Source organism: Amphiura filiformis, chromosome 5 (assembly GCF_039555335.1).
Source record: "Amphiura filiformis chromosome 5, Afil_fr2py, whole genome shotgun sequence".
Classification (NCBI taxonomy): domain Eukaryota; kingdom Metazoa; phylum Echinodermata; class Ophiuroidea; order Amphilepidida; family Amphiuridae; genus Amphiura; species Amphiura filiformis.
Genome location: NC_092632.1, coordinates 42,041,510 through 42,059,080, shown reverse-complemented (window position 1 = coordinate 42,059,080; position 17,571 = coordinate 42,041,510). Strand labels below are relative to the sequence as shown.

Below are 17,571 nucleotides of genomic sequence, written 5' to 3'. Positions count from 1 at the left end.
AAAATTTTCAATTGATCGTCGGCTTTTCATCCCACCTACATACACTTCAAATATAAATCATCAGATTTATAAAGTTTACTTCGAGTACTGTTAAATATCAAAAATATCAATTTTTAATGATTTGCCATAAAATGTGTATTACATTGCGAATTTCAAAAAATTATTTGATATCAGAAGGACATTCTTCGTATTCAGAATGCAATTCGATATGTCTGATGTGCTCTAATGTCCCACAATAAATACTGCCCAAACGTTCATACCCCTTCCCTTAACAGCATAGGCTACAATGTATATGAAAAAGAAATTTATGCAAGTATGAAAATTTCATGAATTCATATCCCCACAAAATTTTTATGAATGCAATCTAACATCTAAAACAGAGCTTATAAAAAATGTCAAAGAGTTTGTTGGAACCCATAAAAAAACTTAAATCTATAAACATTATTTTAAAAAAACATACTGAATTTTATCAGCTTCTTTTTGCATAAAGAATAAATTGCCAATGTGTACCCAAATCTAAAGGATGCACTTGTCGGCTGCTACATGTGTCTCTTTTTACATCATAGCTAGGAATGAATACCAGACTCATCTCAAGTGAAGGTTACTTCAAACCAAGTCACATAGTTTTGGAATGGTTTAAATCATGCAACTTGGGGATGATTTGAAATGACCTCCACTTGAGATGAGTCTGGTATTTATTCCTAGCTATTTGTAAAAAGAGACATATAGCAGCCAACATGTTCATCCTTTTGATATGGATACTGAGTTTACAACAGCCTCTATATAGATGCAACATTGCAAAAACAACTTTTTCCCTAGAACACTGTGAGATGTAAATTCTTTGAGAATGATACATTCAAACTCAAAACCGAAATCCTAAAATTGCTATCACATATCAAGGTGTAATTGAGGTCAACAGAGTCTGATCAAGAAATATCAGCATCTTTATTAACTGTATGTTATGCCTCAATGTTTGTGAAGGCTACACAATGCTTTGTGTCATCTCAAGTTTGGTAGTGACATACAAGTATTTTGCGGGTGGCACTATGAAATTATGCATGCTAATCTTATCCTGAGTGTACACATGCGCGTACCAGAATGGCTTGTCGGCATGCTTGCGGCGCAACTGGGCAAAAGTACCGACATCACTACCACACTTGAGGTGAAACAAAGAAAAGTTGATATATCTTGTAACAGCTATTTCAAGACCATACAAGTCCATTATCTCATGGATAGAAGCTGTTTACTCCTATATTTTGACGTCAATTCCACCTGCTTCAGAGCAACGCCTCTAAGCTTTGCCTGATACAGTCTATCTTTCAACTCGGATGTCTTGGTTGCCGTTGTGTCCTCAGCTGCTTCTTGATGTGACGGCAGGTTCTCTTTTCCGCTTGGTGCAAAATGCACTCGCTTCTTCTGTAGCTTCAAGGGTAGCTGGTCTGGATGCACACCTTCTGAAAACTCTGTTGGAAACAAATAAATAAAACGGATTAGTGTTTGGTTTTATGTTGATACAACAGTGGTAAAGTGATAACAAATGTTTAAAACATTGAATGTTTGCAATAGTATGATGTGCAAACACACTATGAGGAACAAAATGTAAACACAAATTTGCATTTTATGTAAAATTATAGCCCAGATGCAGTGCTGTACGGTGCAAAAACTGATTGAGGAGCCAACGGCTCCTAACTTTATAAATTTAGGAGCCCAAATTTTGCTCCCAAGTAAAAAAACTGAGGTGTCAACGCATCGTACGTATTCCAACTTTTCTCGAAGTCATTCTGCCACAATGTTTATATCTCGTTCAATCTTTTAAAGGGGTTTCCCTGTCACAGCCACATGTTGCGTTGAATGAATCATAGCTGCTGTACTCAATCAACATACTCCATACACAGCATGTACAGTGTAGGCCTATAGATATGTTTTCCAGAAAGTCCCCATTGAGATGTCATGATATTCATAGCCGTACATTTGTACTATTGAACACTACATTATTTACACGTTTTGCATTTGCTGGCGAATAAAAGCTTCAACAGTTGGTCGCCATTGGCGCCAAGGATTGAAGGTTTAGTCGCATCAGAAAAAATCTAGTCGCCAATGCGCCTAAATTGGTCGCACCGTACAGCACTGCCCAGATGCAAACAAGGCATGTCTGCAAAATCATATAGGACCAGGAACCTTGTTACAATGAGTCACAAGGCAAAAAAAGTAGATTTGTGGCACCCTATGAAGATGATATCGTATTCTACAATAAGGACCACTTTTTTGTATGGTGGGCTGACTTGCTTGCATCCATGCTCAAAATGAAAAGATGAATTAAATGTTATTAATATAAACAGTTAAAAATTTGTTCTTGTGAATGGTGTTGTGCAACAGAATTACCAATTTAATCTAAAAGAGAAAGAGAGAAAAAAATACTGCAAAAACTTTGCTGTAATGATATGAATTAATGTGCAGATGACTAGGCTGTAGCTTTACACCAATCCACCCACTAATGGCAGGTAGCTTGGTTGATGGATGGTACAAATGTCACAAGTACCTGGATGAGCAAGTAGAATTTCACGAGTACATGCCGTGCTAATCTGGAGGGAAACAATTTTAGGTCAGCTTGTCCAAATGCAAGGATGCTTATTTATGAAGTCCAGGTCATATCAATTTTATGAACTACGTACCAGTAGCTTCACTGTTTGGTGGAAAAACATGTTCAAAGGCACAGCCCTGGAAGAAGTTGATATCGACTGCTTGGATCATTAAAAAAACCAGTTAAGTGAGTTTTCAAAGCAGTCATTTTTGCACTGGACTATGACCATTGTAATATATACATGTAAAGCCAAGGATGTCATTGGACGTTTTAGAAATGTAGTGCTGTGACTTACAAAAATCTGTTCACAGTACATGCGGAGTGGATCAGGCAATTCAGAAATGCACAATACCCTAGGCTTTACACATTTTTTCTGTTGTTTTATCTCTTTTGCCTGGGTTACTCATTCAGCATGTTCAGTGGATATTTTAAGGTATCCTCTGTTCTTCGATGAGACAAGTAAAGTGACAGATTTGAGAAAAAAAAACACTTAACCTTTTTGAGCTCCAATCAGTTGAAAGGTATGCACAATGAAAGTGATGATTACACTCATTTAAACTGCGAATGAAGTTTGGTAGTGATGCAGGTGCATATGCTAGTCAGAGTATTGAATCATGTACGCTAATCCTGCAGAGCATATACCCCCCCACACACACACCCACATACAAGTGCAGTTTGTTGGTACATCTGTGCCACAACAATGTCATCATTACCAAACTTGAGGAGGTGCCACAAAGTGTAGTTGTGTAACCTTGTTATCTTACAGGTAATTTTAAATATTTATCAATTTGAAACGGACAGTACATATTCCACTCCTTTAGCAAGCAATACGTTCATCATAAATCCTCAATTTGAGACTTAACAGCGGCTGTGTACTCTAGACATTGTTTCTTTCATGAAATTGAGCTTTTTGAAATGTATTTACTTTGTTATGTTTTTTATAAATACAAGGAAAGAAAATCCAGATTTGTTAACTCCAACTGCTTTATTTTATGGATTTTATTTCACTATTTCACTCGTTCCAAATTTAAAAGGAAAGAAAATCTTTGTTGTACCATCGGGTATACTGCTGCGCAACAACGCATCGCGTTTTGTAACGCGCAATTTGTTAACGCACAGAATCGCTACACATACATAGCGCTTATCTGCATCTTGTGCGCGCATCTTATGGAAGCACCACGGAAGCACTGATTTCATAAAAACCTGGCGGTCAAATGGCTCCGTTTTAGCTGATAAAATGTGAATTTTTTCAAGTTCTTTCCCCCGATTTAAACATCAAGATACGAATAGATTTCGTCCAAACTTCTCAAGGGGCTGTGGATTTACCCGATGTTCACGTAATGTAAGACAGAAAATCGAGAACTGCCGCATTCTCCTGTGAGCTTTGATCAAAGTGCAAAATGTGACCACTTTAAACTTCAACGGCCTTTATTTCAATGTTCATTTTCTCGGTAAAATGACGATTTAGGTACACGATAACTCAATAAATACAGCATCTATAGGTAAGCAATTATGCTCATCATAAAAAGCACGATCGACTTAAGAAACGGTTTTCTCAATTTTTATATTTTGGTCTATTTCCGATTTTAGGCATCATTTTGTGCAAATAGGCGTTTGTGAATTTTAAAAGTTCATTTGATGCCTTATATGGTCAATATCTCAAAAAATAAGGCCGATATCAAAAAACTAAAAAAACTGTTTTTGGAATGGTGTCTCAAGATTAAGAAAAAAACAAAACTAAATTTTTTGGAAAGAGTGTTTTTTTGTTATGATGTACCGAACAAAAATTGCCAAAAACTCACTTTTTTGTGATTTTCTTCAAAATTGTTGTTTTTACACCAAATCTGTATTTATATTAAGATTCATTGATGTATTGCCTTTATAAAAATGTATACTTTTATATGTCTTGCGTTAATAATTACAAAGTTATGGCACATTTACTACATGCATGTCTGAGAGTACACAGCTGCCTTAAGAGATACACAAAATGCTGTGAAAACAAATAATTCTTTTTAGTATTACATGCTACAGGTCAAAATAATATGTTAATAGAAAACATAGATGATTGTGTAACATTGTTTTAAGACAGATGTGTGCTGTGGTCATTTCAAATAAGAATTTTAATAAAATCAGTTTAATAACAAACCAGTTTCTGCCAAAATCCTTCATAATTTGATGCACTACTATATGAACTACTCTTTCGCATTGCCATTTTGTTTGCATCATTTCGAAGTTTTAAAACATTTTTGATAACATTTTAAGACATGAAGAACTTTGACTGATCAATTAGATATACATAATGCAACAACTGTACTGTGGGTGCAAAACATAAATACTGCAAAGGAATTTGTATTACTTAAATAAAATGTGTAGATGTTGGTTGCTCATACTTTCAATAAATTCTGGAAGTAAACACTTGTGTACATATTGGAGAAATAAATTACAGCTGTCCACAGCATTTATTTGACTATTCATGTTCATTCAGGCATAAAATTTGAAATGATTTTACATCTACAAGTTTTCACTTTTTACTATTTCTGTTGTCCTTAAGGCCAGAGTAATGGAAGACACATTCGTCCACGCCCGAATTTGAGATTTCTTGATATTTATCAACACTAAGATGTATTCTTTCACTTGAAACTGATAAAATACAACTTGTTAATATTTACACGTATTTTTGCTTGATTTATTTCACTCTTTTCAACTCTAAAAAGTCACATGGCTCAAGACAGCTTAGTAAATTGGCGGAAATAATGAGTCAGAAATGCGCTTGAATCACGCGAAATATTGTGATTACTGCGCAGCGATTCGCGTCGGCGATGACGCCAAGCGCAACTCTGCGCGTATGTCCAACGCAGTCAAGGCGCATTCGGTATGTTTTTAACGCCGGCAAATGCGGTGTAAACAAAACACAAATTTGCAGTCAAAATGCCACTTGGATTTTTTAATTATTTTGAATTTTGGCGCATTAAAAGCAGACATTATAAATTCATTGTTGCAAAAAGATGTATATTAAGACCATGCACCAGATACAGCTTTTACATGCGTGAAAGTCTTGCCGTTTTAAAATATAGGGACATTTTGTGCATAATTTTGACATTTTTTTACTAAAACGTCGATTTCTCATAGTTCACTTTTGACAATATTGCACGATTTTTGTGACAAGATAACTTTCGAAAAATATGCAAGCAAAAGGTAAACTTTTTGCACTATCGTTTAGAGTACATCAAAGTCTAGGGAAGGTTTTCTCATTTTTCAAAATATTTGTTTTAAACAAAAATATACACCATTATGTGCAATTTTAGCTGAATAGAATGACAAAATTGCTTTTTTCACATGTTTTTTCAATATTTGAAAACAGAGGCGAATTTCAACAAAATAAAAAACCTTCCCTAAGTTCATGTCTCTTCTTCATTAAAAGCTAACTGATTTTTTTTTTTACTCCGAACTGATTTTTTTTTTAAGTTGTCACAAAAAATTGGGGTAAAAAGTGATTTTTTGTGATTTTATCAAAAACTTCGAGATTTTTGAAAAAATCTGGCGTCACCATGGGATTCCTTGACTCATTTCCTTTCCAAAAATGTATAGTTTTATATACTTTGGAGATACAATTCAGAAATAATGATGCTCGAAAAGGTCCATGTTCTCTCCCATTACTCTGCCCTTAAAGGGTCATTTTGTGATTCACTGCCTCATCCCCCACTTTTCTCAAAAATGTTGATACCACTGGAAACCTCTGGCTGCATAAAGTTTATGTACGAAAACTTTCTTGCAGATTAATTTGTTCAGCAAAGATATCATCAAATTTGAATTATGTTCTGGTATCCATAATTCAACACAGTGACCTATGGAGCAGTGTAAGACACATAATCATGCATAACTCTCTAAATTTAACACAAAATCGGAATCAACTGAAATGTTGGGAATATGCTTTTTTGTGGATATCGTCTGAAAAATGTCATAAAAAGAGGATGACAGGATCACAAAATACTCCTTTAAATTTATGCATCATAATGCTACATCTCTTTCAGTTACTACACAGAATTACGGTAATTGACATTCATTATTATTTTCTACATGTGGCATTGGTTCATCTGGTTAAAATCCAACTGGTCATCGTGTGAACATACAGTGATTGTTTTGTATATTTTGTTTGTAAAAATTTCTAGAAATGCTAACGTCAACACACCTGCCAACTCTTTGCTTCCTCAAGAAATTTATAATTTCAAGAATTTATCTTCATAATCTCAAGTCTGTAGTCATCATAAGTACCATAATTACAGTCCATAAACAAAATATATTGTATATTTACATCATCAATTCAGTACAAATTATGCAAAATATAGTCAAATCTATTTCTCTTAAATACAGTTATACTACATTTTATATCAAAAATACTTTCCATTAAGTTACAGACATTCTTCCCAAGAGAAAAATATAACAAAAATATTTCTTGATTTTTACACATTCAATTACATACACGGCACTGAAACTAAAAATAGATTAATAGCATTAAATAAATCTGTTGTATATTTTACTTCAAAAACTCTGAAACACACTTGTCTTATTCTCCACAAAAAATAAATTACATATTAAACTTCTGTTTTTGAACATGTATGTAGACAAATAAATAAATATAAAGACAATATAAGCTAATATAAGATTCTGCAATCATACAGTCAATGTCGAAACGAATACACTGTAAAGTCAAAATTGGCACTTTCAGTAAGCAACATCACTCTTGTAAGTTGTCACCATTAATATTGAGTTTTGTGACCATTACAGACTTTAGAAATTTGGCTCATCCTTAATAAAGGGATGGATGTGCTCATATGAAGGAATGTGATCAGAAAGTCTGGTTCTGCACTCACGATACTGATAGCACAAATGTCTTTCATGTAATCTTCCCAATTCTGGGGAAGGAACTCTCATCATACCTTTCTCGCATTTCAGCGTCTTCACTCTGTTGTTGGTCTTCATGCACATGTACTGTTTGATCAGGGTCTCCGCTCTGTGGTAAAATTAGAGAAGGAAAAATGTACTATTTAAGTATAATAAGCTGATGTCAGCAATTATATTCATAATCAAAATGTCGACAAAATCAAAATGCCATGATCAATCAGAGAAGATGAGAAAAGAGGAGATCGCTCGAACATATAATCCGATTACCCACAGTTAACCTCCATTCACTTTTCTTTGTTTTGGGTATTTAAAATACCACTTGAAACTTCCTTTGTGGTAATCTGTTCATCCGACACACGCTCGACTGATTCGGTAGTTCTCTTAGTGGAGAAAATATTCCACACACGGAAGTACATCGTTAAATTCCCAATTTACGAGTCAAATCATGCTTTTTTCTTTAAAGAAAAATAATACTAACCAGGGTGACCATGATTTTTAAACGAGTGAAAAAGCATCATATATATCGCAACTCCCATTAAAAAAATCAAAAGTTTTGTAAGTTATGGAAAGTCAAGCATAATTAATTTTCCAGTAAAATTAATATAAGGTCAAAGGAAAAGAAATTTAAATGATAAGCATTTCAATATTTGCGGCAGCTTCACGGAAACTTAAAACTAGTGTAATCAGTAATTCAAACTCGTGTCAGTTTCTCCATATACTCCCGTTTTGTGTCCAAACGTGTCCAAAAATGCTATTTGGATCCCAAATGAGGGCCTTTTTTACAGGGATCTCGGGTCAACTTTAGCAGTCGGTCATGCCAAACAATACAGAAATTATATTTCGCGGTCAACTGGCGTAACAAATTGATACCGGGCATGCGCTGTTTAGAGCTTGACAGTCGTGACTCATAAAGCCACTTATCGTATTAGTTGATCAATCGGATTAGATCATTATTTCCATCAATAGGCGGATGCACACATTATTTATTTGATGTGGGCAGCGAGCGACCTCCTCTTTTATCATCTTCTCTGGATCAATGAATGCTTTTATATTTTTCTGGGAAACACTTGCTTGAACATAATTTAGGAATGAAACATTTTAAAATGTACTGTATTCGGGTCCTTGCAAACAGTACATGGAAACAAACGAAAACAATTTTGTGTGATTATCACACTATAACACATTGCGTCACTCCTTTGATGCAATCAGTAGTTATTATTTTATCTACTTTCAATCTCTTTGGGTAGCTATGTTACATTTTGGCAAATACTTTTTATAGTACGTTTCATCCTTCAAAATGACCCCATATATAGTAGGGCTGTAAGATTTATGTGAACCCCCACCTCAGACATTAACTGGTAGATAGGGTGAGGAGGGGCCACACTTACATCATATGTAGAGGTTAAATTTACTACCCACCTGGAACATTTGTCTTCTGCTTCCTTCTCCATTGCTACAATAGCCTTCTCCCTTGCCTCCAAAGATCTTTCTTTTTCTTTGAACCTCTCTTCCCTAGAATCAACATGTCTCTCCTTCAGGTCTACTGCACGTTCCCTCAATTCCAATATGTCTTCTCTCTTCTTGAGTGAGGACTCCTTGGTTTTGAGGGCTTCCCGAAGCTCGTCCATACTATCTGCTACCTGCTGTGCCTCTGCTGCTTCATCTGAAGAGTTTGATACTGGCTCCAATTTCTCTGGTTGGGACGACAGTTTCTTGTGCTTAAGGATTTCATCTATTGATGGTCTTAAAATAGGCTATAACCAACAAAAAGTGAACAGTTATTAATTTTAATTTGGAATCATAAAGCTAATCAACTGCATGGACTCACTTTTCTCTTGAGAGGCTACAGTATCACACCTTATCCTAGGTGCATCTTCAGGCCGCCTTTTGATCTGGCGGCAAAAGGTTGTCAACCTGTGACAAGGTGGTGTTGCAAGAGGTCGTTGATTTTGAGTCAAATTCCTTAGGAATGTTCTTGATCACAGAATTGTAAGCTCCCACCAAGTTATGGTACAGACCACCTCCACTGCTTAGTGATGAAGGTTGTTCTTTCTGTGATCAAGCATGTTTCTAAAAAAATCAACAAACGGCCTGAAGATGCACCATTGCCTCTCAAGATAATTTGTGGAGTCCAGTTGATTAGTATTATGAATGATTCCATTTAATATTTATTATACCTGCAATCCCGGTCATAATTGTTCGAACACTTTAACATGAGTACTTCAAATATGCCCCCATTCCCCCCATCAATGTTGTTAATTGGGTTTTTTTGGTCATGAACCCCTAGAAACATCCAACATTGATTGGTGGGGCAGGGGGAGGGTTGTAGTAGTAGGAACTTCTCGTCAAAGAAAGCGAAATTTTAATATGTCAAGTATATCAAAAATACGGCCTCAAACAGTCCTACTTTGACAAAAGTGTTCGAACTACTTTTGTCCGGGATTGTGGATGAATGACAACCTTCACAAACTTGAAACAAAGACAAATATGCACTGCATGTAGTCAACTTAATTGCTAATCTTGAGGTCATACATGTTATTTCTTCTTTAATCAACTCATCTTAAATGTGAATTCTTCAAAATAAAAAAAGTCACATTAAACAAAGTACTTACCCTGACTCTGAGCATACTGCCAACACAGGTGCTAAGTTCATCTGAGTATTGTGATGGTATTCTTTTGAAGTTACCCTCTTTGATCTTGACTGCTAGTGATGTCTGGTTAGATGCTGTGAATGGAGGACTAAAAGATAGGAAATATAATTACTATATCAGTTCAGAAAGAAAAAGCATGTTTTCAATAACTCTTCCTATACCTTTGTACGGAAGCCAACAGTTATTAATCCATGCCAGTAGCTTATACGCGAATGCAAGTTAAGCGCAGATACATGTTATGCATAAACTTGCCATGCCTGGAACTTGTGTGCACTTACATCTTAAATTCAATATTTGGAGGAAGCGGCTAAACAATTGCTGTTTTATAAATCCTGAAGTTCTATTGCTGATATCAACAGAAAAATCATTGATCTTCTTGTATTTGTCTAAACTGGACATTATTCATAAAATAATCCAGTGAATTAGACTATCTTTACTCTTTAGCTTGTTTTCGTTGTTGAAAGGGATTCAATCATGTTTTAATGTTGTTCATCACCAAAATAACAACTTGCATCCGGCGCATCTGTCTAAGTTTACCTCGAGAAGTAAACCATGCAGATGGAGAACATGATTGAAGCCCTAATTCAATTTATGTCTCTTTTTAAAATCTTTCATATAAAGTATGGTACACAAAACCTGACATGAAATATCAGCACAAGTGATCTCAGATAAGGAAAAGTTTATCAGCGACCCTTACTTTGTTCTGCAGCCTAAGGGAGTACTAATGAAATGCCTTAAAAATTGAATTGCTTTAGCAGGGATGTGAGAGGCCATAGACCAAAAAAGAGGAAAATTACTAAAAACGCTGAAAAACAGCGTAAAATCAGGGTAAAAACGCCAAATCTGGGCTGAAAATAAAAGAAAACGCGTAAATTTTGGCAACGAAAAAAGAGGAAATCAGCTGAAAAGAGGAACTCTCACATCCCTGTTTAGTCTACCAGAGGAGGGGATGAATTGAAGCAGAATAAAGGCTCTTCAGATTTGCGCAGAGATTTGTCATCATTGATCACTCTTTGTCAGGCTGAATATTTCTAATGACAAGGCTATAGAGGTAGTCATTGTGACGTCAACACCACCATCTTGTGGGTACGGAGTGCCTTGTTGCTAAGATCACCACGTTGACGCTTGACTGAAGAGGTGCGTCACGTGCTGCGACTTGTCTAACGTAATGTCTAACGTATGACATGCAGAACGGCAGTACCCACAAGATGTTGGATCCCACGGAAAAGGCTGACGGCCCTATTCTTTTTTGCTCTGAACATACACCTCTTCACCTGTGAATTTAAAAATATTTTATAATAAATACCTGAGAGCACACAGTTCATAGACGAGGCATCCTAGAGCCCAAATGTCTGATTTCTCATTGTACGCTGTTCTACTCATCTGTTCCTATAGGGAAAAAATCATCAATTGTGAAAATATATATTTGTGATCCACACATATTTGTATCTAGCATTGTCTTACACCCTGCCAGGGTGAAGCATAATATGCCCTCTTAATTATAATCATGGACACTTGAGACACACAAGGGCGAGATAATCATTAATACCTGCCTAACTCTCAAGAGGTAACTCATGAGTCAGTGAAATGGCAACCAGATATCTCTACCATTTTTCATCCTGATGTGGCATGACATTAGTGCACATTTCATTAGGCACAGCTTCAAATAGCTAGGTGAAGCTCAAAGCGCTGGCGTACGCACACATATAAAGATGCTGCATAGATGCCCATAAGAAACAGCTGGGCGTGTTAACATCACGCCACATCAGGGAGACAAATATTATATAGAGGCTGGATCAATTCCCTGCTGGTTCTCAATTTTTCAGTTCGCCCTCGCTTCTTAAAGCCATATTATAACATTTTCATACAAAATAGATTAGCATTTCTTTGCCATAAAATGTTAGTTTTACTGTCAGATATATCCCTTTTATTTTTGAGCCGAACAACTACGGCAGAGCAAAGAAAATTGGAATTTACTACCAGCGCATATATAACGCCAATCGTACCACTCCTTCGGTCATGTTATGGTACGGCCCTTTGTTGTGTAGATCACCGTCGCGCACGCCGTGTACGTACTGTGTGTTATGAACATTGTGTATTTACTATGCGTTCGACTAATAATTCCATCGTAACAATAAAACGCTGATTCAGGCGTTTTATTCAAAATCTCGGATTTTGACAAAACTACAGCACCTAGAGTCTTGATTTTTTCAGGGTATATTGGTTTAATAAAGTACAATATAATCGTGTAAAAAAATTAATTTTAAAAAATCAGTGAGGGCGTCCTCCTCAGCAAATGTTATAATATGGCTTTAACCTGAAATAGCATTATGAAGATAAATTCTTGAAATAAATGTGGCGTGGCATGGCAAAGATGTTCTTGGTAGTTTTTGCTGTGCCTATGATTAAGTCAAGCATGGGAATCTCAAGTGTTTGTGCTGGATAGACTTACTGGTGACATGTAATACGGTGTCCCTACAAAAGTCTTGGCAAAACTTGTCTCATGTTGGAGCACCCTGGCTAATCCAAAATCCCCTAGCTTCACATTGTGGTACTTATCGAGAAACACATTGGCAGGCTTGAGGTCGCGATGAAGGATTGCACGACCTTTGCCCCGGCGATGACATTCTTGGAGAGCCAGCGTCACCTGGCGGAATACTTTCCAGATGAAATCTTCCTCCAAATATTTTCTGGAAAGGAAATATTAAAAATAAAAAGAAAATAGTTTAAACATTCTACTGGAGAGGTAATTTCACATTTCATTTGACTTTTGCAAAGGATGCAGAACAAACCCAAAAACTACCGTAAACGTTCGCCTAATGGCGCACCTGGATTCCTTTGCCTTGGAGTAAATTCCATGTACAAATAGAGAGCTCCCTCCTCTAAAATCCCAACAAGAATTAAGGGTATGTGTCCTTGTTTGCTGGTGGGATTTTTTTTTATTGGAGGGCACTTTAAGTTTGTGTCTAAAATCCAGTTATATCAAGGGATCCCACAGCGCCATTAGGCGAACGTTTACGGTATATTACCCCACCTGATCCAAACAGGCCAAAGGAAGCAATTCTACAATGATCAGATCATATTGAATATTCTCTTTTCCCCTAAGTGTGTGACATCAATATATATTAATGCTATTCATTGGTTGCTACACTTTGATCAGCTTGTAAATGGCGGGCCTTAAAACATTGCGGATTTTCTTGTGACATCTCACCAGAAGCATCACAAATTATTAATTCAAGTCCTATACTAGTCTACTTTGCAGACCAGACAGGTAAACTAATACCACTCTAAAAGTGGGTCTACATTTCGGTGTACATGTAGTGGTAAAACTACTATGTACTACTACTACTACTGTACTAAACTTGATCAAACTATAATGATATTGAGCTGACTAATTAGACGTGTGCTGGATTTTCATACTTGGTTGCAAAGTTTTGATTTTTTTTCCTCATCATTTAAGTATCAACTCACAATTTTGCTTTCTTTGCATTTGATGGACTAGATCACCTAGAATCAAAGAAAACTACAAATCACAAGTACATGTACATGTAAGTGGCACAAGTCATGCATGGTATTAAAAATAGCCTTCAACCTGCAGTCACATATTACAGTGGCGTACCGTGGCCGCCCCAACCCCGGGGGCTGAAGAAAATTCAATTTTGCCGCCCCTTCCTCAACAGCCCGAAAAGGTTGACCCAATTTTTTTCTTGGTCGTTTGAAAAAGTGAAGAGCGAAAAATAAAATTAAAAAAAGGGTGTCAGGCGCTAGCGCCCTAAAAGCAGCACATTTTGATGTATACAGTATAGTACTATTTTTTCAAAAATTTTTTATGCTTTATCAAATTTTTCCACCCTATTTTATTTACTAATTCTTTTTGCCGCCCCTTCTTCTTCCGCCCCCCTGCTTTTACCCCGGGGGGCTCGCGCCCCAAAGCCCCCCCCAAATACGCGCATGTATTACTCCTTTGCAAAGAAACTATATCAAGACAACGTCATCATTGATTAATGCACAGTTAGCTAGTCACTGTGCATATTAAACTGGTTTTAAGAATGTGCAGTAGTATTATAGTATACATAATTGTGTCGACAATGATGTAATTTATTTCAGTTTAAGTTGAAAAGGCTTTCAGGATATAAAGAAATGGTCAATTAATACATCTGTAAAGAGTACTAAACATGTCATACAATTATGTACCGTACCTTTCTCTTCTGCACTTTGCAATCAGGCTTCCTAAGTCACCTCCTTCACAATATTCCATTATAATGTAGATTGTTGCATTGGTTTTGTCTACTACACGATCATAATAACGTACAATGTACTTGTGTTTCAGCTCTCTCAGCAGGTTCACTTCCGATACCAGCATTTGTTTTTCTGTAGATGACATAGAGCTATAGTCCATCTCTTTCCATACAAGCACCTGTAAAATATGAGAAACGCAAGAGCAAAAATAATGACTTTTTAAATGTACGGGTACTGCACTCATGGATTCAGACAAATGAACAATCTTTGATCAGTATTTCTACATAATTCTTGAGTTGAATAAGTGCACATGTTTGTGTATGACACTGTACAGTATGCATGACCACATTCTGTGCTTGACCAACACAACAAGATGTATAGTCTCAAAGCAGTATCATGTCTGAGCTTCCATGTAAACTGGGTGGGCCTTAATGCCACTGTCAACACTTGAGTTGAAATAATATCTAAAGTTATGTCTTTTTTCCAATGTATCAATTGAGGATTGGGTGAACAAAAAAAATCTATTTACGAATAATTAGAACCCAATCATAAAAAAATCTAAAGGCTATTTGAGTTTTCAAATTCTGTGCTACTGCAAGGAATGATTTTCTTTTCACTGTGACGAAAAATTGAGTGTTATACAGTACCGTACCGGGTATGTCAAAGCAATTCTGTTTGTCAGAATAAATTTGTGCCTATTTTTGCATTTTGCTCAAAAAATAATTAACATGTACTGGTAACAAAAATTATGTATCTATAGGGGCAAGGAATCGAGTTACTATATATATACACTGGAATTTCAGTGACTCAAGACTTGCTCGAGAAGTCTAGACAAGAATTTGCTCACCGATGGCTCTACATTCTAGGCTAGAGACCATTGCATTCAAAATCTAGTCGGATTCGCTGAAGCATGTCACCGGGTAAAGCAAGTTCAGAAGTAAACACAGCTGATCAAGACAGGCGATTGCATTGAAAAAGTTGCTAAAATTACACTTCAGCAAAATGTGATCAAAATTGCGTTGCACTAGCTTTTTGTACACTTCGTCCCATTACACCCATCGAATGTGTGTCATCGGCCCAGTCATCAGACTGTAGGAACCCATGGATTCGATCCATGTATCGTCCCATACCTTTGTGCAGAGCTACTACGGTATGGGTTCCCTGTACTACGCGATGTTCGCACGTCCAACACGATGGACTGAGCAAAACGTTTTCTCACAATTAACAATGGAATTTTTTTTTAAAGGATAAGGAACTGGTAGTTTTCAGTCTGAAATGAAGGTACCGGTACCGTATTTTTAGTTGTGGAGGAAAATAACAGAACGCAGAATGTTGTGTATGTATGAACCCCTGAACGGGGTTCATTCATATTTTCAAGACTAACCAGTAGTCATGAAAATATAAATAAGTTTTAAATCACTGAAATTTCATTTTCAGTGAAGTACGGTAATTGGATTCCTTCCTTGATAGTGATACAAGTCCATGAGTCATGTGAGTCCGAGTAGATTTTTCTAGACATGTAGATCATGGATGACTTAAAGACCCATTCAGTGATACCAGCGCAATGTGTTACAAAAAAAATTCAATTGTTTATAAATCGCTTAAAAGTGAAGGATAAAGTCATTCAAATTGTCATGATTTGGTATTTTTGAAATGACAAATTTGGAAAAAAACGAAGAAAACAGCAGTTACCAGTACGGACGAAGTTGAAGCCCCATTCAAACAAACACATGTACTGTCTAAATCTAAATTAATACAGATTTGTGTAAAATGTCTTAAAGTATTTTGTCCTAAATACATGGCTTTCGAATTTGGCTGAACCACTCGCAGGCTTATATAGTTGTAGTAACTACAAATTTCAAATGTTTGAGGACTTGTTCTCAAGTTGTAGTACTCCCGTATAGGGTGCCTCCAGGGTTTTATTTTGGCAAGTTTGCATAAATTTATAGTACGGTATATCTAGTAAAATACTCACTTTAGAAACCTGTGTCACTGATGAATGTCATCTGTGATTGCTAAACTTATTCTACGCATTATCAGCTTTTGTCCAAGACCAAAGAAATATTTAAAAAGATGATTTTTGAATTATTTTTATGAGCTGCGAAAAGTCCACTCCACGACTAGTACAAGGAACTTATACGATGTCCTCATTCACAAACTGATACTATCTGTCCATCGTAAAAGCAGTGTTCGATTTAGAGGGGTTTTACATGCACAAATGCATGTAACTTTGGCTAGAGTGCATGTAGAATTTTGCATTGTGCATGCAAAATTTTGTGTTATTCAGCCCATTTTGAGAAAAAAATCAGAGTTGTGCATGTAAATTTTATTTTCTAAATCGAACCCTGCGTACAAGACTGTTACCGTACGGCAGCGTGTTGAAGAAATATTACACAGTCAAGAATAGGCTCCATCATTTTTTTATTCGGATCCCTCACAGTCTCCCAAAACATCAAAAGCGTTGCACGTATACTTACTTAAGACTGTCCTTTTTCACATAACGCAGATTTTTAGACCAAGTAGGGCCAACTTGCCTAGTAGTAGAAATGGTCATGCACGTGATGTGACGCAGCTAAAATAATCGACCGGAAATCTTGGATCATTAAATAAAACGTCAACAAATTTCAAAACATAGAAATCAGTAATGCACGCTAAATTGCGGCGACACATACACATAGCTCCTTGGAACTCACAGTCGGAGCTGTGAGTTCCAATTATTGGAACTACTTGCAGGGTACCTACATACCTACACTACAGTACATTCTCTTGAATGCTTGGTCGGGCTGACGTCACAAAGGGGAAATAGCCTTGTAAAACCAGTGTCAGTGCGCATTCATCTTTCAAATATAAATCTAGAATCAATTGTAAAATACATTCTTAAAACTTCAGATACATTACATCATCACAAAAGTGAAATCAAGCATGCAATTTTGCATGTTTGAGTTGAATCAGAAAAATTTTAAGCTTACCTTTCCATCATTTTTCCGTCTTATTTTCTTACAAGTGCCGTAAGAACCAGTTCCAATGGTGTACAGAATTTCGTAATTATCTAATTTTGAAGACATCTTTATGCTTATTTTTTTCGGGCACTTCCAGATTTTGTCGGTAAACAGTGATCGATTGTTCTCGCCGTGCTTCATGTGGTTATTGTTTTTCTTTGGCATTTAAATAGCCCTCCTGTAACGCGATATTCTATTG

At 36.3% G+C, this 17,571-nt stretch overlaps 1 protein-coding gene across 1 annotated transcript; it reads right to left on the bottom strand.

Annotated features, from left to right (window-relative positions):
* On the bottom strand, positions 1 to 17,555 carry LOC140153147 (serine/threonine-protein kinase Nek2-like). The gene is made up of 8 exons (XM_072175796.1): positions 17,343 to 17,555; positions 14,334 to 14,551; positions 12,587 to 12,824; positions 11,441 to 11,523; positions 10,096 to 10,222; positions 8,903 to 9,237; positions 7,519 to 7,592; positions 1 to 1,463 (listed from the first exon to the last, which is right to left on the bottom strand). Exons 1-8 carry the CDS (start codon positions 17,535 to 17,537, stop codon positions 1,222 to 1,224), a joined length of 1,512 nt encoding a protein of 503 aa, XP_072031897.1. The 5' UTR covers positions 17,538 to 17,555; the 3' UTR covers positions 1 to 1,221.
* Positions 17,556 to 17,571: the final 16 nt, after the last annotated feature.

Coding starts and splice junctions, on each gene's coding strand:
- LOC140153147 (XM_072175796.1), bottom strand. CDS start 17,537: ATGCCAAAGAAAAACAATAACCACATGAAGCACGGCGAGAACAATCGA. Junction 12,825..14,333: donor GCAAAGTGCAGAAGAGAAAG/GTACGGTACATA, acceptor TTTCCTTTCCAG/AAAATATTTGGAGGAAGATT. Junction 7,593..8,902: donor GCAGAAGACAAATGTTCCAG/GTGGGTAGTAAA, acceptor ATTTTACCACAG/AGCGGAGACCCTGATCAAAC.